This window comes from Oryctolagus cuniculus, chromosome 21 (assembly GCF_051225735.1).
Source record: "Oryctolagus cuniculus isolate XC-2025 breed Fujian yellow rabbit chromosome 21, ASM5122573v1, whole genome shotgun sequence".
Taxonomy (NCBI): Eukaryota; Metazoa; Chordata; class Mammalia; order Lagomorpha; family Leporidae; genus Oryctolagus; species Oryctolagus cuniculus.
In genome coordinates, this window is record NC_142887.1 from 26847243 (window position 1) to 26874266 (window position 27024).

Consider the following 27024-nt stretch of genomic DNA (forward strand, 5'->3'; position numbering starts at 1 on the left):
AACAAGATAGGGTAAGGGAGGCGGAGGAGACAGGCTGAGCACCCCATCCCTTGCAAGCCTGGAGCCTTGAGGGTGATCTCTGTGGAAGGGCTGGGGATGCTCCCCGCTAACAGCTCAAGGGTCAAAGGAGGAAACTGAGGGATGTGTGACACACCACTGGGTGGCACTGTGCTGGGCAGATGGGGCTCTGACTCCAGGAGGTCAGAGCAGGGCTGCAGGGACTGGGAGGGCCGGTGGCAACTTGTTATGAGAGGGCACCGAATCTACGGGTATGGGGGCTCCATGGCAGCTGGGTGCCAGATGGTCAAAGCAGAGGCTGCCCAGACGCCAGACCAAAGGCCAGGCGAGTGGCTGCTCCGACATCATCTGCCCCTGGGCCAGCACTCTCAGGAGGAGCAGGGAGAAGACTTGGCGACACGGGGTTGAACCATACCCCTTCAGGCTCATCCCCCATCTCCAAGCAGAAGCAGGCAGGGTGAAGAGAACAGGCAGCGACATGCAGAGAGAAGCCAGGGAAGACGACATAGAGATGAGAGAGAGGGAAAGAGTTAGTTAACCGCAGCTCCACCTGGGATGGGTCTGGTACAAAGCCAGACTCTCTGAAGGCCGCTGCCCCCGGGGCTTCACCCCCCCCATCCTCCATCATACCCCTTCCCTAACAGCACTGGTTGCTGGTCTGCTGCCCATGGGCTGCAGCTTTGGGGACCTGAGCTTATTGTGGCCAACAGAACAAACTGGCTGCCCCCTCCTTGGGCTCAGAAAAGCCCCCGTCTCACCACTCCCTGTCTCTGCTTCTCCTGGGCTTCTCTCAGATGGGCCTGGCTGGGCTGCTGTCACCAGCTGGTACAGCCCAATGGTGAGTGGACACAGGTCTGGATCCTCAAAGACAGAAACATCCCAGCCTTACAGGGCAAAGGCAACTGAGCAGCCAGAATTGAAGGAAGGGGCTAGGAAGGCCCCGTCCCCACCGCTGACCCAGGTCCAATGGGAGGGTTGAATCCTGTCTACACTGTGCAGCTATCTGGGAGGAAGGTTGCCTGATCTCCGAGGCCTCAGCTTTCTCATCCGTAAGCAGGAAGCTAATGATCTCCACGGAGGGCAGGTGGTAAGGACCCTGTAACACCCAAGGCATTTTGTGGGTGCCTGGCCAGAGGGGGTGGTGCTCAAGGACTGCTCCTCTGCAGGTCAGGATCAAACATCTCCCAGAGGGGGCCCAGGACATACCAGGCTGTCGAGGCCACCGCCAAGAAGATCCACGGCTCCCATCTGCACTGAGGAGGTGGCCAGGGGTGGGCCGCTCACCGGGGGGCCGAGGTCCAGGTTGAGGAGGTCACCTAGCAGGTCGCCCTGCGTGGGGATGACATCTGGCTGCTCACCAGGGGGTGCTCCGGCAGGGGCTGTCTCGGGGCTTTCAGTACTCTCACTCCTGCCAGACACGGAAGGGTGAGGGTCAGCTGTCTCAGCTAAGTCAGAGACCCTGCCTCAGGCATCCCCGCCAGAACAGGCATGGGGCTCCCCAACTCCCACAAGCCCATCCCTGTCTTTACAGCCCTTCTGCCTCTGGTTTCTTCCTGCATCTTTCAGGGCCCCCTGGGGATGAGTGAAGGGGGAGGTTCCCTGTGTTCCTGCCCTGGGCCTGTGCAATGCAGAAAACTAGATGTCAGTCCCCAATGCCCATAGGACTGGGCCACCCAGGGCAACAGTGAGAACAGGGCCCTGGGCCACCCACGCAAGCTTCCTACAACCGCTCTTCTCTCCCAGAGCCACTGTAAGGGTCCTAGGAGGCCACCTGTGACATCCTGTGTGTAGGGAGCACTAGGTACAAGGTTGCAAGTCAGTCTCCCTCGACTGCTGCCCACTGCTGCCGATCTCACTCACGAGGCGGTGCGGGGCGGCAGGCTCTTGTGCACCACGCCCCGGCCCCCCTCCACGAAGGCACTGGGCGGCTTGTGGTAGACGGAGGCCAGCGTGCCGATGTAGCAGATGAGTTCGTCCAGCAGCGTGGGCTCGATGAGGTCTGTCTCTTCCGAGATGAGCGGCTTCTCGGCCAACACAACCTCCTTGGCGGCCACGGGGTCCGTGGAAAGCAGGCGCCAGTAGATGTAGCCCCGGTCCCGCAGATCTGGGTTGTCCGAATCCTTGGGGGTTGGGGGGAAGAGAAGCCCATGAACGTGGAGCAGGGCAACGGGGTGAGGGGAGGCGAGAAGACCTCCTGCAGCCCCCTGTCTAGGTGTGACAGTGGGACGCCCGCCCCTCCTGCAGTCTACCTCAGCCTCACCACTGACCCTGCTCCATTCTCATCTGTGACTCTGAGCTCTCAGGGCCGGGGTCCTGTATTACGCTGGCAACAAACCCTCCAAAGACGCCAGGGCAGGGAACGGCTCACAGATCTGGCTCCTGGAACTGCGGACTCTGCTGCAGCGAGAGCTGCACAGCACCCACCTGGGTGGCCAAGCTGAGGACCTGCTGCACGAGCTCCTGCGTCTCTGTTGGCTTCTTCAGAAACAGCTTCACGATGGCTGTCAGCAGCTGCAGCTGCACCTGTGTGTCGGGGGAGGACAGAGGTGAGCAGGAGGCAGACGCGCGGCTTCACGTGCAGAGTGGCCAGGGGAGAGAGGAGCTTCACAGATGCTGCGAGTCAGAAGAGCTTTTCTAGGTTTGGGGTTGGCCCTGGAGCACTGCGGATGCCTGCAGGGTGTGGCTGCGACCAAGCAGCTCAGCCTTGACACCCTCTGCTCGGGAAGAAGCTGAGCACTGCACCTGGCAGACCCAGAAAGGCTGCGAGGTGGTGTGTCGCCCAGGCCACAGAACACCAGGAGAAGCTTGCAACCTCACAGGCTGTGGGCTGGTTTCCTTCTGCCGACAGGCCCGCGGGGCCAGGCCACCATGGGGAGCTGTGCTGGCACCACAGGGTGGAGCTTCTGCTGCCGCCCCAGTCTTTCACCTGGATGTGCCTCTCTCTGCCTCCTCAGCCTGGCTAACACCTCATGCCCTGGCTCTTTTGAGGCCACCCTCAGCACCCACACCCCTCCCCACGACTACCAGCTTCTAGGCAGTCCTATGGCGGTGAATGCCCTTGTGGGCAGGGCTACTGTCTGTCTCACTCACCACTGTGTCCCTAGTTACTTTCCAGTTTAGTGCCTGCTGCATAGTAGGGAATTAAGAAATAGCAGGGCTGGGGCAAGCATTGTGGTATAGTGGGTTAAGCACCATTTGTGATGCTGGCAATCCCACATCAGAGTGCTAGTTCAAGTTCCAGCCGTTCCACTTCTGATTCAGCTCCCTGCGAATGCACCTGGGAAGGCAGTGGAAAATGGCTCAGGTTCTTGGGCCCCTGACACTCGTATGGGAGACCCAGCTGGAGTTCCAGGCTCCTGGCTTCAGCCTGGCTTAGCCCTGGCCGTGGTGGACACTTGGGAGATGAACCAGTAGACAGAACACAGAACATCTCTTTCTCTGTCCCCAACACTCTTTCAAACAAATAAATAAATCTTTTTTTTTTTTTTAAGATTTATTTATTTATTTGAAATAGTTACAGAGAGGCACAGGGAGAGACAGAGACAGAGACAAAGAGAGAGAGAGAGAGAGAGGTCCTCCATCTGCTGGTCCACTCCCCGGATGGCTACAATGGCCAGAGCTGCACTGATCTTAAGTGAGGAGCTTCTTCTGGGCCTCCTATGTAGGTGCAGGGGCCCAAGGACTTGTGCCATCTTCTGCTACTTTCCCAGGCCACAGCAGAGAGCTGGATTGGAAGTAGAGCAGCCAGGACTAGAACCAGTGCCCATATAGGATGCTGGCACTGCAGGCTGTGGCTTCACCTGCTACACCACAGTGCCGGCCTCAATAAATAAATCTTAGAACAAAAATATGGGGGTGGTTTTAGAAGATTTATGGGAAAATGCATATTTAAAAAATTGTACATGGAAATCAAGATTACTTCGCCCCAAAATAAACTTCTATTTTCACTGCGTTTGCCCACATTCTCACAGTACACTCGTGTCTGCTGATGGAGAAAACATCTATGCAAGAACGATTCTCTGCACCTAGTCCCTGCCCAACCGCAGCCTCATCCGTGGAAGAGGACATCTGAGGCTGGGGAACCAGGGCAGCGCCAGGAGCCCGCGGCTGCGCCGAGGACAGGTCTGGAGGGGCGGCGGGAAGCTCAGCAGCAGCAGTGCCCGCCCAGGGAGCGCAGTGAGACAATGGCTCCATACCCCGCCGCACAGCGGAAGTCAGATCGGAGGGGCACAGGCGGTGTCTGGGACTAAAGGGTCCAGAGTCCCCACGACTTGGAGGCATGCGGGCCAATGACAGAGAAGTCCCAGGCTGGCTGTTTCCAAGGCAGGATCTAGCACCAGCCGCCAGCCAGGCAGTCCGCAGCAAGCCATTTACCCTCTGCCTATGAAGGAGAGGCGGGGCGCATGGGTGGGAGCAGCGCACAGGGGTCTTGTGAGCTTTGCAAACGGTGACTTGGGGCAGCTTGCTTGGGACTAGAGTCGGCTCACATCTCCTCTACACTCTGGTCGCACCACCAGGTGACCCTGGACAAGTCACTTAACTTCTCTGAGCTGGTTTCCTCATCTACGAAACAGGTGTCGAACCTTACAGGGTTGACAGGAAGAGTCCTGAGTCAACAGAGAGCAGCTCTTGGGTACTCTGCTCCCCACACAGCAGCTGTCCTTATCCTACTACCCAATGCAGGAGCTCCACCAGCTGGCTGGAAGCCCTCATCACAGCCAGGCTCTGGGCTTTCCACTCAGGCCTGCCTTAGTCTCTGCTGCCACAGGGCGCTCTGGCCAAGAGCCCAGGGCCCTGGCTCAGCTTCCCCCAATACGTGATGCCCCATGAGCCTGCCTATTCCAGGCAGCCCTCCTGCAATAAGGGCGCCACGGCCCCTGGACTCACACAGGATGGGACAGCAGGACCAGGGAGTCGCAGGGGGCTGATGGACCTCCCTGCCATGGCCAAAGAGGCGTAGGAGCCAAGGATGAGGTTCAAAGAGGCAACCCAGCACGAGCTCCCTAACTGCAAAGCACAGACAAGGGCTCTTTAGAAGACCGTCACACTGCTGTAGACCCAGCTGGCACAGGGAGCAGGCAGGCAGTTAGTAACGGACCATCTGCCAAGCACTGGGGTGGGCACGTCACTCACGGCAGCCAGTCACCTTTGCAGGAATCCTGTACCAGGCACAGAGACAGGGTGGCAAGCAAGAGGGGAGGAGCCTGGGTTCAAACTTCAGAGCTCTGCTCCTTCTCAACTGCACCAGGCCCCTGGCTGTTTCCTCTCTGACTTCTCGGACCCTGGCTCTTCAGCGCTCAGCTGAGCGGGGGAGGATGCTCGGGATCTACTCTAACACGGCCCTGCGGGGCAGGAACCCCGGAGTCCCTGAGACCACCGCAGGCCCAGCTCTGCTCCTCAGACACTGGGAGAAGAGGCTACAGCCGCGGGCGAAGGCAACCTGGAGGCGCGCGGCAGCGGCGGAGGGGCAGCGGGAATTACGACTGCGATCTGGGGGTGAACGTCTGCTTCTGCTGACCCCACTCCTATTCTATCTTGAGGTAATAGAAATGCTGGCTTTCCTTCCGCGAATTGTGTTTATCTGTTCCTTTCAGAGACTGAGGTCTGGGATCTGGGCCTCTGACCTGGCTCCTCAGTCAGCGACCGGCTAGGGTAGCACCCACAGGCCCTGGGACTCGTGCTGCCACTGCCCAGAGATAATGCTCTTATGACAGGAGTTATTAAGCTCAAAGGCCTGGAAATACTGACCTGCTGTAGTCTCCATTAAAGGGAGTGTATCGAAGGCAGAAGCCACCTCAGGCCACTGTCAGAGGCCCTCAGCCAGGACAGTGGAAAGGGACACTGGATGTGCCAGCTACAGGAACCATGTGGTCCTGGTTTTGGCCTGGACTAGTTTGCGTCTGAAACCAGTTTTGACCCACACCGATAGTAACATTCACCAGCGATTACAATGGCTAGAAATGTATTAAGGACGTTATGTGGAGCATTCCAGTTAGGATCCTCATTTTACACATGAGCAAAGTGAGGCTGCGAGGGAAAGGGCTAAGCACAGAGTCACTGGGCCAGAGGGGCAGCCCAGAGATGTGGATTCAGACTCCAAGGCCTCTGCTCAGACCCACTGATGACGGCCCCCATGGGGCAGCTAAGATTTCTCTGCTCGGGACAGACTTTTTTTTCTTTTTTTTTTTTGACAGGCAGAGTGGACAGTGAGAGAGACAGAGACAGAGAGAGAAAGGTCTTCCTTTTTTCCATTGGTTCACCCCCCAATGGCCGCTGCGGCCGGTGCACCGCGCTGATCCGAAGCCAGGAGCCAGGTGCTTCTCCTGGTCTCCCATGCGGGTGCAGGGCCCAAGCACTTGGGCCATCCTCCACTGCCTTCCCGGGCCACAGCAGAGAGCTGGCCTGGAAGAGGGGCAACCGGGACAGAATCCGGCGCCCCGACTGGGACAAGAACCTGGTGTGCCAGCGCCGCAGGCGGAGGATTAGCCTATTGAGCCGTGGCGCCGGCCTGTGACAGACTTTCTAAAAGCCTCCGTGCCTGAAGAGACTGCCCAGTTCACAGAAGAGAGGACACAAATGAGATCCTCAACCCCACATGTAACAGAAATGCAGGCAAATTACACCGAGCTACTCCTCGCTCAACAAGTGGTGAAGACGCCGCCAGGAGAGGAAGTAAGGACACGCAACTTCAGCCCGAGATGGGAGGAGAAAGCAGTACCATCTCAACACCCAGGGAACCCAGGCGACAGCTGCAGGGCCTCCAGCACACACAGCCGCCGCTCCAAGCGTTCTGCTTCTAGGCGCCCAGACGTGCATCACGCGGGCTACTGCTCACAGCCATTCTGCTTAAAGGGCTAATATCTGTCAAAGGCCAGTTAAGTATAAATTCATCATGGCAGGGCCCTGGTATATTTTTTAAGGGAACAAAGCAAGGTCCTGAATAATTTAAATATGCTAGTTATGCTGCCAGTAGTGTTTAAAAATAAATGATTAGGAAATATATATATGTGTGTGTGTGTGTGCACGTACACACACACAGTCACTCCTCGGAACAGAGTCTGTAGCTGCGACTGCCTAACTGGCAACATGCACTTTGTAGCCCCCAGATCCATCCTGCCGGCACTTCTGTGGTGGTCTGAAGACACCTGCCGCAGTGGAAGGTCCTAGGCGGAGGCCGAGCCAGGCCACACGCCACCTTCCTGCTTCAGCTCTCTTGCTGCAAACAGGTGTCCTCGGCCCAGCCTGTTTGGTGCCATTCTGAGCTTCTTGTTGGCAACAGCCCCCAAATCCAGGGCCGAGTGCTGTGGGAAGTTCCTAACACGAGAAGCCTACATACACTGAGTGCCCTGTGGAGCAACAGGTGCATCCAATATGCTTCATTCAGGCGGGAGCTGCAGTGCGGTTAGCCCTGAGTCCAGTATTAGTGAATCGATGATATATACTAAATAAGCTGTCTTTAAAGACCAACACACATAAAACAAGGTCATGTACTAGTTGGCAAAAACGTGTCCAGAGACTGAGAACCTGACTCCACAGTTCTCCCATGAGAGAAGGTTCAGTACTTGCCAACTCAGTGTCTGCGGTGATTGTACAAGTGCTGTGACTAATCACAACAGGCTGCACGTGTCTGTGCATCAGCTGCTTTGTATTCTGAAATGATATATGGAAACATCTTCAAGAAATTGGGAGCACTGGTGACCTCTGGGAGAAGAGCTGGTGTAGCCAGGAAAGCAGCGGGCGACTTCTCTAGAAATCAATCCTGAACCAGGTTGATGTACTGTCTGTCCACAGGCAGACATGAAAGTCAAACAAGCAGCAACTTCCGCCTGCCCTTCCCACGTACCAAGACCGTCTCACATGTCCCCAGAGCTACTGCAGTGTGGGGAAAGGGGCCACATTTGGCACCCACACATCCCTGTCTGTCCACACGGGCAACGCTGTGTGAGTGGGGCGGCTGTGAGGGCAGGCCAGGCCACTGCGGGGCGAGCTGGCCTGGCCCGGCAGCCCACCTGGGTGCTCTCGTCATGGAAGCCCTCGAGGAAGCTCTCCAGCAGCTCATCCGCGTTGTCAATCCGCTCGGCGTACTCGCCCACGATCCAGATCATGGCAGCACGGGCCTCAGGCTCATCCAGGGAGTCCAGGTTCTCGCACAGCGTGGCGATCACGCTCTCGTATCTGGGAGACGAGGGCACAGCCAGCATGTGAGCACCCAAGGGGGCCCCACAGGAGCCAGGAAAGACAGGTGGTAGCCCTACAGGACCCTGAGAGGTGGTGAGTAAACGAGGTTTGAGACGTATCTGTTCCATGTTAGCTCTTAGTTTGGCCTAGGGAGCAGAAGAGCCGCTCGGGGGAAGTAAGGAGAACCCAGGGCTTCCTTTGGGGATGCTGCTACGGCAAAGTAAGAAGAGGGGAGAGGCTGCTCCTTCCCCCTCCACCCCAACATCCCATCACCAGGCACAGCCAGGCTACGCCCTCCCTGAGAGGGGTGGGCACGTACTTGTTAGGGTACTTGCGGAAGATGTCCTTAATGACCACGATGGCTTCCTGGACCACGTAGTTGACCTTGGTCTGGATGAGGTCGAGCAGTGTGCTCACACAACGTTCCGCGGATTGCTGTGCAGGAGACGAGTGGAGTGTGGGCAGGTCCCAGTGCCCCACCTCCACAGAGCCTGGGCCAAGGGCTCCAAGCCACTCTTTGCCCACCCTCCTCCTCATGGTGAGAACAGGAGAACGCTCTTCCCAGATAACAGGGGAGGGGAGAACCAGTGCCAGATGATGGTCTTGCAATGGCAGGGACATGGGGAGACAGAATGAGACTAGGAAGCCAGAGGCAGAGATGCTGAGAGTGGGGAGGGCCCAGTCTGATCCCACCTCTCTTCAGATTTTTGTATATTTGAAAGAGTGACAGAGAGAGGGAGAAACAGAGAGAGAGAATCTTCCAACTGCTGGTTCACTCCCCAAATGGCCAAAACAGTCTAGGCTGGGGTAGGTCGAAGCCAGGAGCCTGGAACTCCATTCAGGTCTTCCTTGGGGGTGGCAGGAACCCAAGGATTTGAGCCATCCCCCAATACCTTTCCAGGCACGGTCACAGGGAGCTGGACTGGGAGTGTAGCAGCTGGGACTCAAATAAGGGCTCCGACAGGGGATGCTGGCATCACAGGCAGTGGCTTGACCCACAGCACCGTAACGCCAGCACCTCCACCTCTCATTTCCTAAAAATGGGCTCATGTCCCTGCCCTCATGTGGGAGACTGGATGGAATTCCTAGCTCCTGGCTTCAGTCTGTCCTAGACCCACCTGTTGTGGCCATTTAGGGAGTGAACCAGCAAATAAAGATCTCTTTCTCTCTCTGCCTCCCCTCCCCTACCGCCGTAATTCTGCCTTTCAAATAAACAAAAAAAATAAAAAAAAAAATAAAAAAAAAAAAACAAAAGAAAGAAATGAAAAAGGGCAGTGGGGAGGGCATGCTCATATGACCGAAGGCATTCACAAAGTCCTAGTGGACCAGCCTTTCAGTCCTTGTTCCCCCACACTGCACTGAAGGCCTGGTGGGGAGGCGGGTGCTGTAGCTAGTGGGTTAAGTCACCACCTACAACGCCAGCATTCCATATCAGAGTGCTGGTTTGAGTCTGGCTGTTCCACTTCCTATCAGCTCCCTGTTAATGACCTGGGAAAAGCAGTGGAACTGTTCAGGCCCCTACCACCCAAATGGGAGACCCAGAAGAAGCTCCTGGCTTCTGACTGGCCCAGCTCTGGCCATTGAGGCCATCTGGGGAGTGAGCCAGCAAATGGAAGATTCTGTCTCTCTCGGCCTCTCCCTCTCTGATGTTCAAAATAAATAAATAAATCTTTTAAAAGAAATAATAAAAGCCTTGTAGGGGAGATGTCTCAGAATGGACTATAAGAGTAAGCATCTCAGGGTCTGGGCTGGGAGTGATCGGATGTCCCAGGCACCTCTGGCCACCGGGGGACCCACTGACTCTGATTCAGTAGTCAAGAAACATCTCCATAGGTTAACAAACAAGAAGGAAAGGAAGGACGGCACACAGAGGCTTGTAACGGCCTGGGGAGCTTGGAGAAAGAGGCCCAAGGGCAGCAGAGTCAGGATTCTTGCCAGAGCCTTCAGCAGGCAGAACCCTGCCCCAGAGCTCCATGGAGCAGAAGCTAAGTCCACCATGGCCTCCACTAGCCTGTACCCATCCCACTGTTTTAGCTAAGACTACAGGAGAACCATGATTATGAGTAAATTTAAACTGCAGCAACTCAAAAGCCCCAAGAAGACAGATGAGAAGGAGCCCAACCAGACCTGCACCATGGCCTTCCTAGGGTACAAGCTGGCGGATTCTACTGGAATAAGAGTCGTCTCCTGCTTTCAGCTCATTGCCTCTCCCCAGGATGAGCACAGAGCCCCAGAGCCTCACCTCCACCTTGATGGCGCAGCGGCCGATGGCACGCACAGCCTTCCGTACAAAGTCCACATCCACTTCTGTCGCATATTCTTTCAGCTCTGCCAACACCTGCAGCCCAGAGAAGTCGGGGTTGGGGAACTGGGGCCCAGGTTCTGGCAACGCTCCTGGGCAGTGGGAATGCACAGCCCCCTACAAGGATGGGATTCTGCCTCCTGCTCCAGGAAGGCCCAGGGAGGGAGCGAGCGATCAGGTGTAGGGAAGCAGAGAAGGGACTACCTGGCAGAGCTGGACAATCTGCTTTAGGTCAGCCTCAGCTAACATAAACTACAGCTTCTTGGTGGATGGATGGTGGGTAACAAGAACGTTCTTTTATAACAAAAATTCCAGTTTTTTTTTTTTTTCCTGGCTCATAGGGCCTGTGCCTGGGAGCTACACTGATCAGCTGGCCGAGACCACAGCTTGGTGGCAGTAGAGCCGCCCAACCCCCATACCGCTGACCTGGGCTATGTTGGCCTGGGAGGCCAAGCGGATCATGATGTCCAGCTTCTCCAGCTTCACGTAGATGGGGTCGTTGTACTTGACGAAGAAGACCTTCATCTCGTGCTTCAGGATCTCAGGCCTGGTGGTGGGGCAGGATGCCCCGAGAGCAAACAGCACACCATAAGCTCCCCGGGAAACCCCTCCATGTTTGCTGGGCACTTCTAGGGTCAAGATGGAGCCTGATGTCCGTGAAGGCAGCGTCACTGTCAGGACTACTGGCAAGGGCCCAGTGATCGGCTGCAGCAAACCCTGCCTGGGTGTTGGTTCGAGCCCTGGCTGCTCCACTTCTGATCTAGCTCCCTGCTAATGTACCTGGGAAAGCACTGGAGGATGACCCAAGAGCTTGGACTCCTGCGCCCAGGTGGGAGACCTGGAATAAGCTCCTGGCTTCAGCCTGGCCCAGCTCCGGCCATTGCAGCCATTTGGGGAGTGTAACTCTCCCTTCCAAATAAATCTTAATAAGTTGTTATCATAGAAAAAAAAAATAAAGACTCTGCCTGGGCCGGCGCCGCGGCTCACTAGGCTAATCCTCCGCCTAGCGGCGCCGGCACACCGGGTTCTAGTCCCGGTTGGGGCGCCTGATTCTGTCCCGGTTGCCCCTCTTCCAGGCCAGCCCTCTACTGTGGCCAGGGAGTGCAGTGGAGGATGGCCCAGGTGCTTGGGCCCTGCACCCCATGGGAGACCAGGAAAAGCACCTGGCTCCTGGTTCCTGCCATCAGATCAGCGCGGTGCGCCGGCCGCAGCGCGCCGGCCGCGGCGGCCATTGGAGGGTGAACCAACGGCAAAGGAAGACCTTTCTCTCTGTCTCTCTCTCTCACTGTCCACTCTGCCTGTCAAAAAAAAAAAAAAAAAAAAAAAAAAAAAAGACTCTGCCTGGCGACTGCAATCCTGACCTCCTCACCCTGTGGGAGAGGAAGAGAAAGTTCACAGTCAAGGGAGGCAAGCACCAGGCGATAAGCTTGGGAATCAGCCAGATCTCAGTTCCTATCCCAGCTGTGACCTCGGGCCTGTTTCCTTGCCCATAAAATGGGAATGGCACTGTGCAAGAAAGCGTCACCATCACAGGCTTGAGTCTGCTCGCCTTAGAAAGACCTACAGGGCCGTCACTGTGGCGCAGTGGGTTAAGCCACCTCCTGCCACACCAGCACCCCGTATGAGTGTCAGCTGAAATCCCAGCTGTTCTAACACACCTGGGAAGGCAGCAGAAGATGGCCTGGGGATGACACGCATGGAGTTCCAGGCTCCTGGATTTGGCCTGGCCCCACCCCAGCCATCAGGGCCATTTGGGAGTAGACCAGCAGACAGAAGATCAACCTCTCTCTCCCCATCTCTGTAGCTCTTTCAAATAAATAAATAAATTTTTTATTAAAAAAAAAAGAAGGGCCGGCGCCGCGGCTCACTAGGCTAATCCTCCACCTAGCGGTGCCGGCACACCGGGTTCTAGTCCCGGTTGGGGCGCTGGATTCTGTCCCGGTTGCCCCTCTTCCAGGCCAGCTCTCTGCTGTGGCCAGGGAGTGCAGTGGAGGATGGCCCAGGTGCTTGGGCCCTGCACCCCATGGGAGACCAAGATAAGCACCTGGCTCCTGGCTCCTGCCATCGGATCAGCGCGGTGCGCCGGCCGCGGCGGCCAATGGAGGGTGAACCAATGGCAAAGGAAGACCTTTCTCTCTGTCTCTCTCTCTCTCACTGTCCACTCTGCCTGTCAAAAAATAAATAAATAAATAAATAAATAAATAAATAAATAAATAAAGAAGAAAAGCAAAGCCTGGCATAGGGCTGGCGTGGTGGTATAGTGGGCTACTGCCTGCAATGCTGGTATCCCAAATGAGCCCCAGTTCAAGTCCTGGCTGCTGCAGTTCTGACCCAGCTCCCTCTGATGTGCCTGGGAAATCAGCGGAAGATGGCCCAACTGCTTGGGCTCCTGCCACCCATGTGGGAGACCTGGATGGAGTTCCAGGCTCCTGTCTTTGGCCTGGCCAAACTCTGGCCTTTGTGACCATTTGAGGAGTGAACCTGTGGATAGAAGATTCTCTCTGTAACTCTGCCTTTCAAATAACTAAAATAAATCTTAAAATAATACTAAGTTCAGGAAAAAAAAAAAGGGCAGTCCTACATACCTACATATAAGAACCCGGGTTTTGGGAGTGTTCTTACTGTTGCCAGAATGATAACAGTGATCGACTGTGCCTAGACTCCGCACAAACATTACGGTTTACACTGAACACCTACTTGCCTTCTGGGAGTCTGGAATGTGGTGAGTGCCCAGTGAAAACCTTGGGTGCTAGGTCTTAAATGGGCGCCCCTGGGCAGACCCTGTACACTCCGTGGCTGGGGGAGGCTGTGCTCTGTGTGACCCGCCACAGAAGGGAGGGAGCGGAGGAAGTCCCTCCAGACGCTACCTGTGAAGTCTAACAAATCTCAGCCAGGAGTACAACCACAGGCTATCCTGAGTCCTGCTGGTGATCTCTGAACTTGGGGGTGGTCTTTTGGGACCTGCACAGACCCCTTCACAACAGGCTGACTGTGGGAGTTGGAGGGAAAGGGAGCATCCAGCGTGACCGACGCCTGCCTCTGAGAAGGCTCTTGCTGGGCAGGCACTGTCACCAGCAGGCACTTCCACGTGTTATCACCGCTCCTGCCTCGGACGCAGCGCCCTCTGCCCTCCACTGGCACCACCAAGCTCTATGTTCTTAACAGAGAGGTTGAGAGGCTTGGCCTGGGTCACATGTCTGATGTTATTAAGTGCAGTTTAAGACAAGAGTCGCTATGCGATTCCTACTCCTCTGCCCCTTTCTCCAGAAAAAGGAACAGGAATGGAGACAGTTAAGAAGGCAGGAGACGGGGTGGAGAGAGACACAGAAGGAAGCTGGCACTCACTGCTGCTGTGTACACACCGTGGGGAGGTCCTGGCCAAACAAGGAGTCTCTGTTGTGCCCCTGGGAGAGGCAAGACCCCAGGGTGGATAGCAACGAGGACTTGGCAAGAGCTGCCCGACTCAACATCAGGCCCAAGGTAATGCCTTGGCAACAAAGACAACCTCTTAAAGAGATTTGCTGTGTTAAATATAGCACAGGAGCCTTTCGGGCTGATCTGGATCTACCAGTCATTACACCTTAAGTCTAGTGGCCCAAGGGCACTGGTGTGTAAAGGCCCCACTGCAACTGTGAACAGTGGTCACCCCTGCATTGGGGCGGTCAGAAAGTTCTCCCATGCTTATCTCCCAAATCTTCAAGGATGTCCCAGGTCAACAGCCATCTCTGGGCCCCCCGAGAGTGCTAAGAACCAGCTGCCAGCTGCCAAGGGACAGTGACGAGACACGGCCCTTATTCTCCGTGTACGCCACTCCCAACCATGGGGCTGCTTGACAGACAAATGCAGATGCCAAGTCCTGAATGCTGAGCCTTTCAACCAGAGGGCTGGGAGAACTCGGGAGGCCAATCCCACTCCCCAGAGCGGGAGGGCCCCCTCAGCAGGAGCTGCCTCAAAGGAAGGGGGGGCCTGTCCCAGAGAAGCCTGGGGGATGCTGTTCCATGTAAGCCAGCCCCTGCCCAACCCAGGTCTTTTTTTGGGAGTTGTTCTCATGGCAAGGAGGGACGTGGGCTGCAGGGCACTCTGAGTGGCCCTGCTATACCCTCTCCCAGGCTCTGAGCTGACACAAAGTTCTCATGATCTCGGAGTCCTCCTGCAACCTCAGGGGCTTAGACTAGTGCCACGGGCTCTGTCCCCAGGACATACAAGGCACGCGCACACACATGCGTACAGGCACACATATCTGATATCCCACTTCAGGAGGACCCCACGGACTTGGAGCCATGCAGTGTCGGGTAAGAAGCCTCACGTTAGCCTTTCCCTAGCCTGCTCCCTGGTGAAGTTCAGCCAGGCCTTCTCAAGCCCAGGCCCACTGACATTTTGAGCTGCACAATTCCCTGTTCTGGGCAGCTGTCCTGTGCACTGTGCTCTGCCTCTACCCACTGGATGCCAGCAGCCTGCCAGTAGTTCTAACAACCAAACATATCCCCAGACGTTGCCAAAGGTGCCCTGGTGGAGCGCTCTAGGGTGAAGCTACTCTTGGAGACTCCCTGTATGGTAAAAGGTCAGCTTCCCTTGACAGTTCCCAGGAGAAGAGGCACCCCCAGAGTGTGCGCTGCATGGCGGGGGGCCCTGGGGTGCATCTCAATACCTTTTCTGCACAATAAGGTTGATGTTGCGCAGGGCCACGTACTGCAGCTCGGGCTCGGCTGAGAGCAGCGTGACCAGGGGCGGGGCCAGCTTCTTGAGCAGTGTGCCGTAGTAGTCCAGGTCCTTGGACAGCATCTCCATGAATTTCATCAACACCTTCACAGCGGACAGCACCACAGCAGAGTTGGCGTGGGAGAGCCTGGGTGTGACCCGCTCACAGATGCTGGGGTCCATCCAATCCAACAGGGCAAAGCAGAGAGACAGACAAGGGGAAACAATCTGCTTTTAGTCATCAATACCGCAGGTCTTCAGTGGGAGGAAGCTCTCGACCGTGGTTCTGCTGCCTGCTCTCTGACCCCGGGCAGGTTCAAAGCACTGAGCCTCGGTTTCCTGATCTCTAAACCTGAGAGGAGCATGCCTCTGCACAAGTTCTGGGGGCACAGAAGGAAGAGCACAGTGCTGGTGGCCAGAAAGTAAACACTCACACCTGTCGGCTCCCTCCCTTCCCTGGCTGCCAGGGCATTCAGAAGGGACAGGAGGGATGGGGACTTGGCCTTGCAGTTACTTAAACGGTTGGTGGGGACACCCAAATCCCCTATCAGAATTCCTGGATTCCAGGAATTCCACTCTCAATTCCAACTTCTTGTTAATGTCCACCCTGGCACTAGGTGATGGCTGAAGTGACTGGGTCCCTGCCACCCACACAGGAGATCTGGATTTAGTTCCTGGTTCCCAGCTTCTGCCTGGACGAGGCTCAGACATCGTAGGCATCTGGAGAGTGGACCAGTGGAAAGAAGCACTCTGCATCTCTGTCTCTCAAATACATACATACATACATACATACATACATATATAAGGGTCAGGATAGCAAACTGATTAAGATCAAGAGTCGGGGGCCGGCACTGTGGCATAGCAGATAAAGCCGCCACCTGCAGTGCTGGCAGCCCATATGGGTATTCGTTCAAGTCCCAGCTGCTCCACTTCTGATCCAGCTCCCTGATAATGCGCCTGGGAAAACAGCAGAAGATGACCCAAGTGCTTGGGCTCCTGCACCCATGTGGGAGACCCAAAAGAAACTCCTTGGCTTCGGATCAGCCCAGCTCCAGCCATTGCGGCCATCTGGGGAGTGAACCAGGGGGATGGAAGATCTCTCTCTCTCTCTCTGCCTTTGCTTATCTGTAACCTTGCCTTTAAAATAAATAAATATGGCCGGCGCCGCGGCTCAATAGGCTAATCCTCCGCCTGCGGCGCCGGCACACTGGGTTCTAGTCCCGGTTGCCCCTCTTCCAGCCCAGCTCTCTGCTATGGCCTGGGAAGGCAGTGGAGGATGGCCCAAGTGCTTGGGCCCTGCACCCGCATGGGAGACCAGGAGAAGCACCTGGCTCCCGGTTTCGGATCAGCGCAGTGCGCCAGCCACAGCGGCCATTGGAGGGTGAACCAACGGTACAGGAAGACCTTTCTCTCTGTCTCTCTCTCTCTAACTTTGCCAATTAAATAAAAGATAATAAATAAATAAATCTTAAAAAAAAAATCAAGAACAGGTGTGTCCCACCTGGGACACAATTCCCACCACCTCTCTAAACTGGAATTTGCTCATCTGCAAAATGGGGGCAATAATGGGACCTCCTTTGGAGAGCTGCATTAAAGATGATCTAACATAGGGAAGGCACCAGCTGAGCCCGGGCACTGGTCAGAATGCAACAGGCAAGGGTCTGGTGCTGTCAACTCCCTGACTTGGCCGATGTGGCCGGGGTCCCCATTAGATCCCAGGTCAGCAGTGGGCTGACTGCCTGAAGCCACACTGGTGACTCTGGACAGATGGGAGAAGGACTGTCCTCCGCTGAGGGCTCTCTGAGGATGGTTTGTGGGGCAAGGCCCTGAGAGGGACCCCACTCAAGCCTGCGGCGCAGCTCCTGGTTGGAGCTCCCTGAGGACCAGGGGCTGCTGGGCTGGCCAGCAAGGGGCGGCCGGCTCACCTCTGGGCCTCGCGGTCGTCCTTGGGCGTATAGTTGGCCAGGCAGTCCAGGATGAAGATCTGGCCCCACTCGGTGCACTCGTTCAGGGCTGTCAGCAGCTTGTTAATGGACTGCGGGTTCAGGTCGAGCAGGTCGCTGCTGGGGTGGGACTCAGCGATCTCTGAGAGGGCAGCCACGGCATTGGCCACCACCTGGTCGAGAGTGTGGAAGGGGCAGAGGCTAGGGGCACTGCTGCCAGGCCAGGGGACAGCTGGGCCAGTGACATTCTAAAAGGACTATGACCTGATGGGCAGGATCTGGAGCCTCAAGAAAACCCACTCCCAGCAGTGGCCCCACTGACTGCTCTGCAGGTGGACTAAAATCATTCAGGAAAAGTGCTCTAGCCGTAAGTGCCTGGCAACACAGCACATTCCCAGCTACCTGACCTAACAGCCCCTCTCTACCAACTGCAGCAGCTGCAGGGCCAGAGGAGCCCTGCACAGCCCCTCCACGCCGCAGGCAGTGGATGGGGGCTGAGGCACGCAGGGCCTTGCCAGGTGCAGCTCTGCACCCTCAGCTCCCTCCCAGGAGCGCGGCTGCTTGGTGCGTTCTGCACTGGCTGCAATGCTTCCCTAGGCCACACAACACTCCATGGCCTGTCCCTGAACAGGCTGCCCAGTGCCAGTGGGTGACCAGTGTTCCTGTGGGGCACACGGCGGGGATGTCGGGGTCCAGGGGCCTGTGCATTTCGTCTTAAGCGGACGATCCTAAACTGCTCTCCAGACGGCTGCCACCGGGGAGAGGTCGCAGGCGCCCACTCAGCCAGTCCTGGCCTCCAGACTGCGCTACTCAAGGGTGACTCTCCAGGCCTGCAAGCACGCAGAGCAAGGGAGAAGCACCTCATATTCAGAGCATCAGCTGGTCCTGACTAGAAGATGGTGACCGGGACAGCGACTGGAAGGGAAGGGAGGGCACCGGCACTGGTGTGGACCCAGTGTGGACCCAGCCAGGCACGTTACCTTCCCAGCACTCACGCCAGCCTCAGGGAATGGGCCCACTTCACTGGTGAAGAGGAAAGTGGCACAGCTTGGTTAGAGAGTACAGGGAAGAGAAGCCAGGTCAGTGCCTGAACCACAAGGCACAAAGATGACCAGCCGACCCAGCAAGGCTCTGGACTTCTAGGAATGGGGGCCTTGCAGGGGTCAAGCCGAGGGTGTGGCAGGCAACAGGAGGTAGAGGAGGTGGGGCATTGAGTGGCCAGGACTTACCATGGGGTTAGAGTCAGAGATGAGGTCTTTAAGGGTGTCCAAGAAGCCCTGGTCCTCCACCAGCTGGGCGTTGATGTCGTGGAGCTTGGCCACGCACACGGCCGCTGTTTTGCGCACGTAGGGATCTTCGTCCTTCAGGCACTTGCGGAGAGGCTCACACAGATACTCCGTGATCTTGTCGACGCGGATGCAGCCCATGGTCCGCACGGCCAGGGCACGGATGAGGGGGTTGGGGTCCTCACAGTCCTGAGGGGGAACCAGCCAGTGGCCAGGGTGGGATGAGCCGCATGTGCCTTCATGATCTCCCTGGCCTGCAGCTCTGGACCCTGCTGGGCTGAGCGGCTTCAGATGGCTGCTATGGGGTCACCGCTGACTGCAGCCAACAGCACCAGAAGTCAATGCTAGGTGGCCGGCACCGAGCATTCGTCAGAGCTGTGTGAGGGGCTCTGCACACGGTCCCCTCTGACCCTCACCATGGATGTACAGCACTGGCCTGGCTTTACGGGTGTGGGGGCTGAGGCTCCTGGGAAGGCTGGGAGCTCACCCAACGTCACAGGGCAGAGCTGCGATCCAGAGTCACACCCATGTCCATGGGCACCCCAACCTTGCCACTGCATCACAGAAACTCTCGTTTCCCTGATTCTGAGGCTCAACAGAGCTAGGAAAGTTGGGTTCTTTTAATTAAGAGCTTTAAAAATTTATTTTTAAAAATCTGTAGTTAACATGTAATATTGTACATTTTCACGTACTGTACAAATTTCACATACGTACATACAGCCCCTCCATTTCCTAATTCCTTCTGAGTGCTCGGAGGGAGTCTGGCTTCTTAAGGTGTATGGAACTGACAATTCAAGTCCCCACTTGCTCCTCAATCTGGAGAGCAGAAAGGACCAGTCTAGAAAGGGAACCCAGCGGCCGGCACTGTGGCACAGCGGGTAAAGCTGCCACCTGCACTGTCGGCATCCCATATGGGCGCGGGTTCTAGTCCCAGCTGCTCCACTTCTGATCCGGCTCTCTGCTAAGGCCTGGTAAAACAGTAGAAGATGGCCCAAGTCCTTGGGCCCTGCACCCGCGTGGGAGACCCGGAAGAAGCTCCTGGCTCCTGGCTTCAGATCAGCACAGCTCTGGCTGTTGCAGCCGGTTGGGGAGTGAGCCAGCAGATGGAAGATTTCTCTGTCTCTCCTTCTCTCTTTGGTAACTCTTTCAAATAAATAAATCTTAAAAAAAAAAAATAAATAAAGGGAGCACAGATGCTCTCAGACATTGCTGCATCCTGCCCTGGCAAAGGAACCTGAGGCCTGGAACCACCAGACATGCAATGAGTGAGGCAAAGCCTTTGGCATCTCGTGCTATGGGGAGGGGAGCCCTCTGCTGGAGGAAGAGGCCCTCAGCCCAGGTGGGTGGGGGTAGCCTGGGGGCTGGGAAGGAGCCAACCCAAAGCAATGCGGGGAGATGGAGCGGAAAGCGCTCCGGCTCACCTTCACAAAGGTGTTGACGGCCATGATGGCCATGTCTGGCTGACTCTTGGCGTAGTTCATCAAGTACAGGTACACCAGCTTCTTCAACTCCAGGTTGTCCGTCTGCATGCAGTTCACCACGTCGGGGAAGAGAGCACTGGAAGGTGGAGAGGGTGTCAGCAGGGGGATGGCTGAAGAAAGGACATGGAAGATGTCTAGGCAGTTAATGGGGAGCAGGGACAGCGGGGAGGGGCAAGGAGACAGACAAACACCTGCTATGAGACACAGAATCCCAAAGGGTGATATTAAAGGCAAAAACATTTTCTGTGTTCCTTTACCAGGGCTCAAACATGCGCTCTGGAGCCCGTCAAACTCTGCCTCTTGGTAGCTGTGGGTCACTGGGAAACTACTCTATCCCGGAAACCTCAGCTTTCTCATTTGCAAGAAGCTGCGGTGGGAACTCAGTTCCCAGGGCCCTGTGTGGGCCAATGAGACGACACTGCAGGGCCTGGTCCTTGATGTCTGGGATGTGCTGAGTCAATGACAATGATCCCTTTCCCCTTCCTGATACTAATGTGGCCCTCATACAAGGCTTCTGGTTCCAGGGGTCTAGGGAAGCAGGGGCGGGCCAGGCTGCTCTCACCACAGGGCTTGTTCTGAAACCCACTAAGAGCCAGCACCTGAGGCATACAGCGTCTGCTATACACCAGACTTGGTGCTAAGAGCTTTCTGTGTCTGATCTCACTCAGCAGCCCCGAGAAGCTCAGGGATTACCCCGACTCACGGAAGACAGCTCTGAGGTTCACATGTCAAATAACCGGCCTGAGGAACCAGCTCTGACTCCCAAGTCTGCGCTCATGGTCCTGCTTTACTGGTTCCCAACTAGGCACCCAGGGGGTCCAGAGTCACAGGTCCCTGTAATGTGGGAACCATGCGTCGCCTTCCCTTTCAACTCTCACGCTTTTACCAGCAAGGGCACGGCAACACGAGACTGAAGAGGTCAAGATGCGAAGTTCTGCCAGAGCGGAGGTGCATGCACCCCCTTGAAGATGACACACGGGAGAGCAAGGGGGCGGGGAGGAGGAAGAACTGCTGATGAGCCCGTCCCATCAGCAGGACAAGCTGCCTCTGAGAGGGATGCACAGCGAGGCTTCCTCTGGGAGGGGAGACAGCCGTGTGCTCACTGAAGGAAAGCAGCTCTGCCCTGGAAGGAACCGGACTCGGAAGGAGGCCTAGTTTTCTGGCAGACACTTGGCCCCTTTGCCACTCTGTTCCTCCAGGTCACTGGCAGGAGGCTTTCCTGAGGGTGGCAATGGGCTAAGGCAACGGGGGTAAGTCTGGGGCAGTGCTGTCCTGTTACAGGACCTGGATGGGGAAGCTGCTCCACATCAGCTCACAGGCCTCCACTCAGAGCTGGGCACCGTGAGGGCACCGAGGAGAGGCCATGGGCAAAAGGAGTCTGGGTTTGATTTCAGAAGGGCTGGGGTTGAGTCCTAGTTCTGCCATTAACTACGTGACTGTCCCCGAGCCACCGTGCTCCGGCATCCTGTTTCTCTGGCATTAGCTGCAATGGGCACTGTAAGGAACTACTGGGAGGACATGGCTGAGCACGGTCTGCAAACTCTCAGATGCTGTGCAAACATCAAGCTGTTGTAAACCCGCCCCTGCCTCTGCGGACTTGACAATCTGATAGGCAGGTCAGCACAAGCACACACACAGGAGACGTGACCAGATTTTGTGCTGAGTGACGGCAGCAGACAGCAAGTTCTGTGGGTTCAGGGCAGTGGGCTGGGGTGAGGAAGGAAGGCAACAGGGAGGAGGCCGACCTTGGGTGGGTTTTACAGGATGGGAAAACAAGCTGGGCACACGGGCATTCCCGGGGGGAGGGAACAGTTAAGGTGTGGCAGCTGTGTTCCACGTGCCTGAACCCCAGGCTGCAACTGGTGGCAGATCAGAGAGCTCCAACCTGCAGGTGTGACTGACTTGGGCCACACAGAAATTGGTCTGATAGCACCTGGCAACTTAAAGCAGGGAGATTTAAAACAAAAAATCTGATGTTCCTTTCTTTTAGGAAAACCAAAGACAGAACAGATGACCTGGCCACACAGGGGCCATTTTCCCGGAGCTGACAGCAGTTTTCTCCGGGAGCCTCTGACACCTGTTCCATCTACTTCACACCATTCACCCCATTGCACCTGACCATGACCGTTGGAGCTCCTGACTTCTGCGTGGACTTCTGTTTGGAAAGAAGGGCCATGGAGGAAGCTGTGTGAGGGAGTCTCAGGCCGCCACATGTCCTAAAGAGAGTGCTGAACCAGACCAGGTTAGAGCCCTCCCCTGTCGCCAGCTTCTAGCTCCCCGGTGGACTCCTGCACACCTGACGTCCTTGCCCACGGTCATGGACGCGATCACTTTCTTCACCGCCTCCTTCTTCTTCTCCTTCTTGTCACTGTTGAGCTCCGCCTTCAGCTCGAAGATCTCCCCTAGGAAAAGGAGGCAGCCATGAGCCACCCCTGCACACCCTGCCAGGGCTGACTCCCCTCCCCAGCTTCCTAAGGCCCTGCAAGGAAACGAGTGTGGCACTCTGAGCGCTGCCTCTGAGGGAAGCTACAGGCCCTGGCCTCAGGTGTGGCAGGTGGCAGTGAGGGACACTGGAAGGAGAATTGTCACAGAGCAGGTTTGGAGCTCGCGCTGAAGAGGCAGGCACTGAGGGGGCGACAAAGGCTCGGGAGGAGACAAAAAGCAGGGAGGCCAGTGCTGCTCAGGCAGAAGGCCATGCTCTCACAGCTGCCCTCGTTCAGCAAGGGGCCTACAGGGCTGAGAGCGACAGATCCGGGCACTCAGGGTTTGCAGGGAGGGGGCGGAATTTGATGGACCCCACACGTAAGCTTTTCCTGCCTTTCTAGAACCTCTGGTCAAAACCGCTTGCTCAGGGTTTCACTTCCTGAGCCGCAAGTGGTTGCTCTGCTCACAAAAATAGGAATTAGCTGCCTCCCAAGGGTCCCAGTGTATAATAAATTGCTCTTCAGAACTTGATGACCTGGGAAAAGCAAATGAGGAAGTTGGGTTTGTTCAGGGCCTTGCCGCAGAGCTGGCCAGCGTCTGATAACAGGTGAGGAGGGCAGACCTGACTTCCAAGCCTTTCTCCGAGGCTGGCACCACACTACCTTCTCCCACACTTTTTCTCATGTCATCCTCACAGCTCTGCATCCCCCCAGCCTCCACACTGTACAGGCGAGCAAACGGAGGCTATAGGACGTCCGACAGCTTACACACATATGTCTGCGGACCCAGAGCCCACGCCTTTCACCCCTGGGCTGGGCATACCCAGGACCCTCACTTGGCCTCTCTGCCTCCTGCCTTGCCCGCTCTCTCTCTCCCTTGGCTGGGGTGATGAATCCTCTTTTTACATCTGGATGGAGAAATGCTCACCTCTGCCTGGCACTCAGCGGTCTGCATTAAGGGTGACCACTGCTATTACTAATCAGCCACGTGACCCTGCCTTTGGATCCCTCTTGTAGAATGGGAGTCCTGGGTTTCCCTCTCAAGTTACTTCGGAGTGGAGGATGTGAGGAAAGTGCTGAGCAAGTTCTACATGGATCTACAGTGAGAAAAAGGCAAACTCTGGTTTCTTTTCACAGCGTTCTTTCTTTTAGCAAAGAACTCCAGCAGACAGACAGCACCCACGGCCAAGGAAGAACAGTCACCCAGCACAGTCTGGGGCCAGGCCACACCAAGGGCATTGCTCAAGGGAGCCAGGAAGAATCTGCAGATCTTGCAGTTCAAGCTCACTCAGAGAACACAAGCCCTTCTGCTGCCAAGAGGGTGAGGGGCTTGTGTCTGCTCGCTCTGGGATCCAACAGCCCATAAAGACCTTGACCCTGGACCCCTCTGCAGGGCTGCCCCTGCTTTGCTCAAGCGCCTGGTCAGGCCCAGTGTAACTGTCACTGTCAACTAATGGCTCAAGGCCCGAGTCCCCTCAGCCCCAAGGCAGCTGGGAGGCTGAACCTGGAATCTGACTGCTCCCGAAAGACCCCCAGATCCAGTCAGTTCTCAAGCCCACCCCATCAATTATACATGAGACAGCCAATTTCTCTCGATCTCTGGCTCCAGGCTCAAGCACTATCACCTCTCATGGTCTCCTCACCTCCCTTCCCTGAAATCCTTTATTAGAATCTGCCTCGAACGTTCCCTTGTAAAAACCATCACTGATTCGACTCAAGACTGGAACCCATGCTGGCGCCGCGGCTCAATAGGCTAATCCTCTGCCTTGCGGCGCGGGCACACCGGGTTCTATCCCGGTTGCCTCTCTTCCAGGCCAGCTCTCTGCTGTGGCCCGGGAAGGCAGTGGAGGATGGCCCAAGTGCTTGGGGCCTGCACCCCATGGGAGACCAGGAGAAGCCCCTGGCTCCTGGCTTCGGATCAGCACGGTGTGCCGGCCGCAGCGGCCATTGGAGGGTGAACCAATGGTAAAGGAAGACCTTTCTCTCTGTCTCTCTCTCACTGTCCACTCTGCCTGTCCAAAAAAAAAAAAAAAAAAAAAAAAAAAAAGACTGGCACCCAGGCACCTCTATCCAGATAATCTTCCTAAGAGAAAATCCACAAGGGCTGGCACTATGGCCTAGTGCTGCTTGCAGTGCCTGCATCCCATATGGTCTCCATTGTGAGTCCCAGCTGCTCCTCTTTCCATCCAGCTCTCTGCTATGGCCTGGGAAAGCAGCAGAAGATGGCCCAAGTCCTTGGGCACCTGCACCTGCATGGGAGACCCGGAAGCTCCTGGCTCCTGATCAGCGCAGCTCCGGCTACTGCGGCCATTTGGGAAGTAAACCAGCGGTTGGAAGACCCCTCTCTCTGCCTGTGACTCTCTGTAACTCTTTCAAATAAATAAATAAATCTTTTAAAAAAAGAAAATTCACAAAAATCTCCCACTCCTGGTGGCAGGCACTGTGAAGTCTCAGGTAAAGCCGCTGCATGCAACACCGGCATCCTACATGAGCACCGGTTCCTGTCCCGGCTGCCCCACTTCCTAACCAGCTCCCTGTTAATGGCCTGGGAGAAGCAGCAGAAGATGGCCCAAGTGCTTCAGCCCCTGCCACCCAGATGGAGCTCCTGGCTCCTGGCTTTGGCCTGGCCCGGCACTGGCTGTTACGGCCCTCTGGGGAATGAACCAGAAGGTAGAAGATCTGTCTCTCCCTCTCCCTCTGTAACTCTCAAAATAAATAAATAAACCTTAAAAAGAAAAAAACAAAAACAGCAGCTCCCACTACTGACACTTCAACACGCAGTGCTGAGTTCACACGGCAGCCTGACTCACCAGGCCCTCACCACTGAGCGTGCAAACCTCTTCTTTCACCCTGCTCCTCAGTAACCCACGCCCAGCAGCCTTGCTTCCCTGAACACGTATCCTGGGTAGAGCGCCTGTTCCCTCCAGCACCGCGCTCCCATAGCCCCTGGACCCCTGCCCTCTGGTGTGGCTACGACTTAATAGACTGTCTTTCCTGTTCAATTTCCAGGCAAGCCAGGTCCAATAACTACCCTCCTCCTCTCCTACACCCGGTAAATGCCTGATGGGGGCAGACTTGTCATCTGGACAGCTGGCGTGTGTCACTCTCACCCGGCAGGGCCGGTCAGAAAGCTGCTTACAGGGTTAAAGCGCATTTGCGGACAAGGACAACAGCCTCCATTTCCTTAGAAATAGGAAGGACCAGAATATCCAGCGACAGAAGCTTACTTAGCAAATTTCAGTGCAGGACTCAACAGACCGAGCACCAAGTCACTGAAACTGCCGGGAAATGTTGACAGCGTCAAGTGAAAAACAGGATGAGAACTGCGTGCACCACATGATAAGTAAGGCCAGACACACCTTCCACAGTGGGGTTACTGATAGGATTTTCTCCCAGGAGATACACATCCTATTTCACTATTAAAGTAGTTTGAACTAGGTTCACTAATAAAACAAGCCATGGGGAACCAAAAAAAAAAAAAAAAAAAAAAAAAGAGGGCTTTTCCCCATACTTGGAGCTATTGCTCTGGCTGGGTCCTGAAAGCCATGGTTGATTTCGTTTTTTTTTTTTTTTTTTTTTCTTTTTTTTTGACAGGCAGGGTGTACAGTGAGAGAGAGAGAGAGAGAGAGAGAAAGGTCTTCCTTGGCCATTGGTTCACCCTTCAATGGTCGCTGCGGCCGGCGCAATGTGCTGATTTGAAGCCAGGATCCAGGTGCTTCTCCTGGTCTCCCATGGGGTGCAGGGCCCAAGCACTTGGGCCATCCTCCACTGCACTTCCTGGCCACAGCAGAGAGCTGGCCTGGAAGAGGGGCAAGCGGGACAGAATCCGGTGCCTCGACCGAGACTAGAACCCAGTGTGCCGGCGCCGCAGGCAGAGGATTAGCCTAGTGAGCTGCGGCGCCGGCCATGGTTGAGCTTGCCAGATCTACGAGTCAAAGAAGCTCTTGGTTGTTTCCCATCGTGGGCGTCAGACCACAATGGTCCTGCTGCCCACCCCACTGAAAGCAAGCAGAGGGTCAGGCAAGGAAAGAGCAAATCAAGCATCATAAGGAAACAGAAAGAGTACCTTTCTTGGTCGTGGTGAAATACTTTGAGTCAGTCATGTTGGTCCCTTATCTGCGGCCAGACTCTGCAAGACAAAGAAAGGGAAGCTTTCAGCTGGGTTCCATTCCATTTCCAGCTGGGAGGGAGAGCAGGAGGAGGAGGGGATCCAGCACACATGTGGATGGAAGGCACTGCTGAAGTCTTTACCAAGCCAGCGGATGTCAGATCTTGGTTAATGAGTCTGGAAAGGTGATTCTGAGGGATTCATGACATTTGGTCATTTGTGAGTGTGCACATCTTTTTTCTTTCTTTTTTGAAAGGCAGAGTTAGAGAGAGAGGTCTTCCATGTGGGTGCAGGGGCCCAAGTGCTTGGGCCATCTTCTTCTGCTTTCCCAGGCCATAGCAGAGAGCTGGATCAAAAGTGGAACAGCCAGGACTTGAACCAATGCCCATATGGGATGCCAGCACTGCAGATGGCAGCCTTACCCGCTATGCCACAGTGCCGGCCCCCACGTGCATATCTTTTGACTCAGCAATTCTCCTCATGCTTCTAGGAATCTCTCCCACAGAAATACATGCACAAATACAAAAAGGTTTATTGAGATACTACCCTTAATTACACCCCACTGGGAAGAACTTAAATGTCTATCA

At 55.8% G+C, this 27024-nt stretch overlaps 1 protein-coding gene across 6 annotated transcripts in view; it reads right to left on the reverse strand.

The window, feature by feature from the left end:
* Window positions 1-27024, reverse strand: part of AP1B1 (adaptor related protein complex 1 subunit beta 1) — a 70617-nt gene that overhangs the window by 9171 nt on the left and 34422 nt on the right. For 4 of the 6 annotated variants that reach the window (XM_089323347.1, XM_051826498.3, XM_089323345.1 and 1 more), the window contains exons 2-15: window positions 26396-26458; window positions 22203-22308; window positions 19847-19982; window positions 18369-18614; window positions 17122-17312; window positions 15147-15368; window positions 10925-11045; window positions 10439-10534; window positions 8516-8631; window positions 8028-8193; window positions 2443-2541; window positions 1879-2138; window positions 1225-1426; window positions 434-454 (exon numbers count right to left, since the gene is read on the reverse strand). In XM_089323347.1, coding sequence (XP_089179473.1) covers window positions 434-454; window positions 1225-1426; window positions 1879-2138; window positions 2443-2541; window positions 8028-8193; window positions 8516-8631; window positions 10439-10534; window positions 10925-11045; window positions 15147-15368; window positions 17122-17312; window positions 18369-18614; window positions 19847-19982; window positions 22203-22308; window positions 26396-26432 — 2019 coding nt within the window. In that variant the 5' untranslated portion in view covers window positions 26433-26458. The remainder of the gene's footprint in view (window positions 1-433; window positions 455-1224; window positions 1427-1878; window positions 2139-2442; window positions 2542-8027; window positions 8194-8515; window positions 8632-10438; window positions 10535-10924; window positions 11046-15146; window positions 15369-17121; window positions 17313-18368; window positions 18615-19846; window positions 19983-22202; window positions 22309-26395; window positions 26459-27024) is intronic. The other 2 variants (XM_051826499.3, XM_089323348.1) reach the window with 1 other exon arrangement.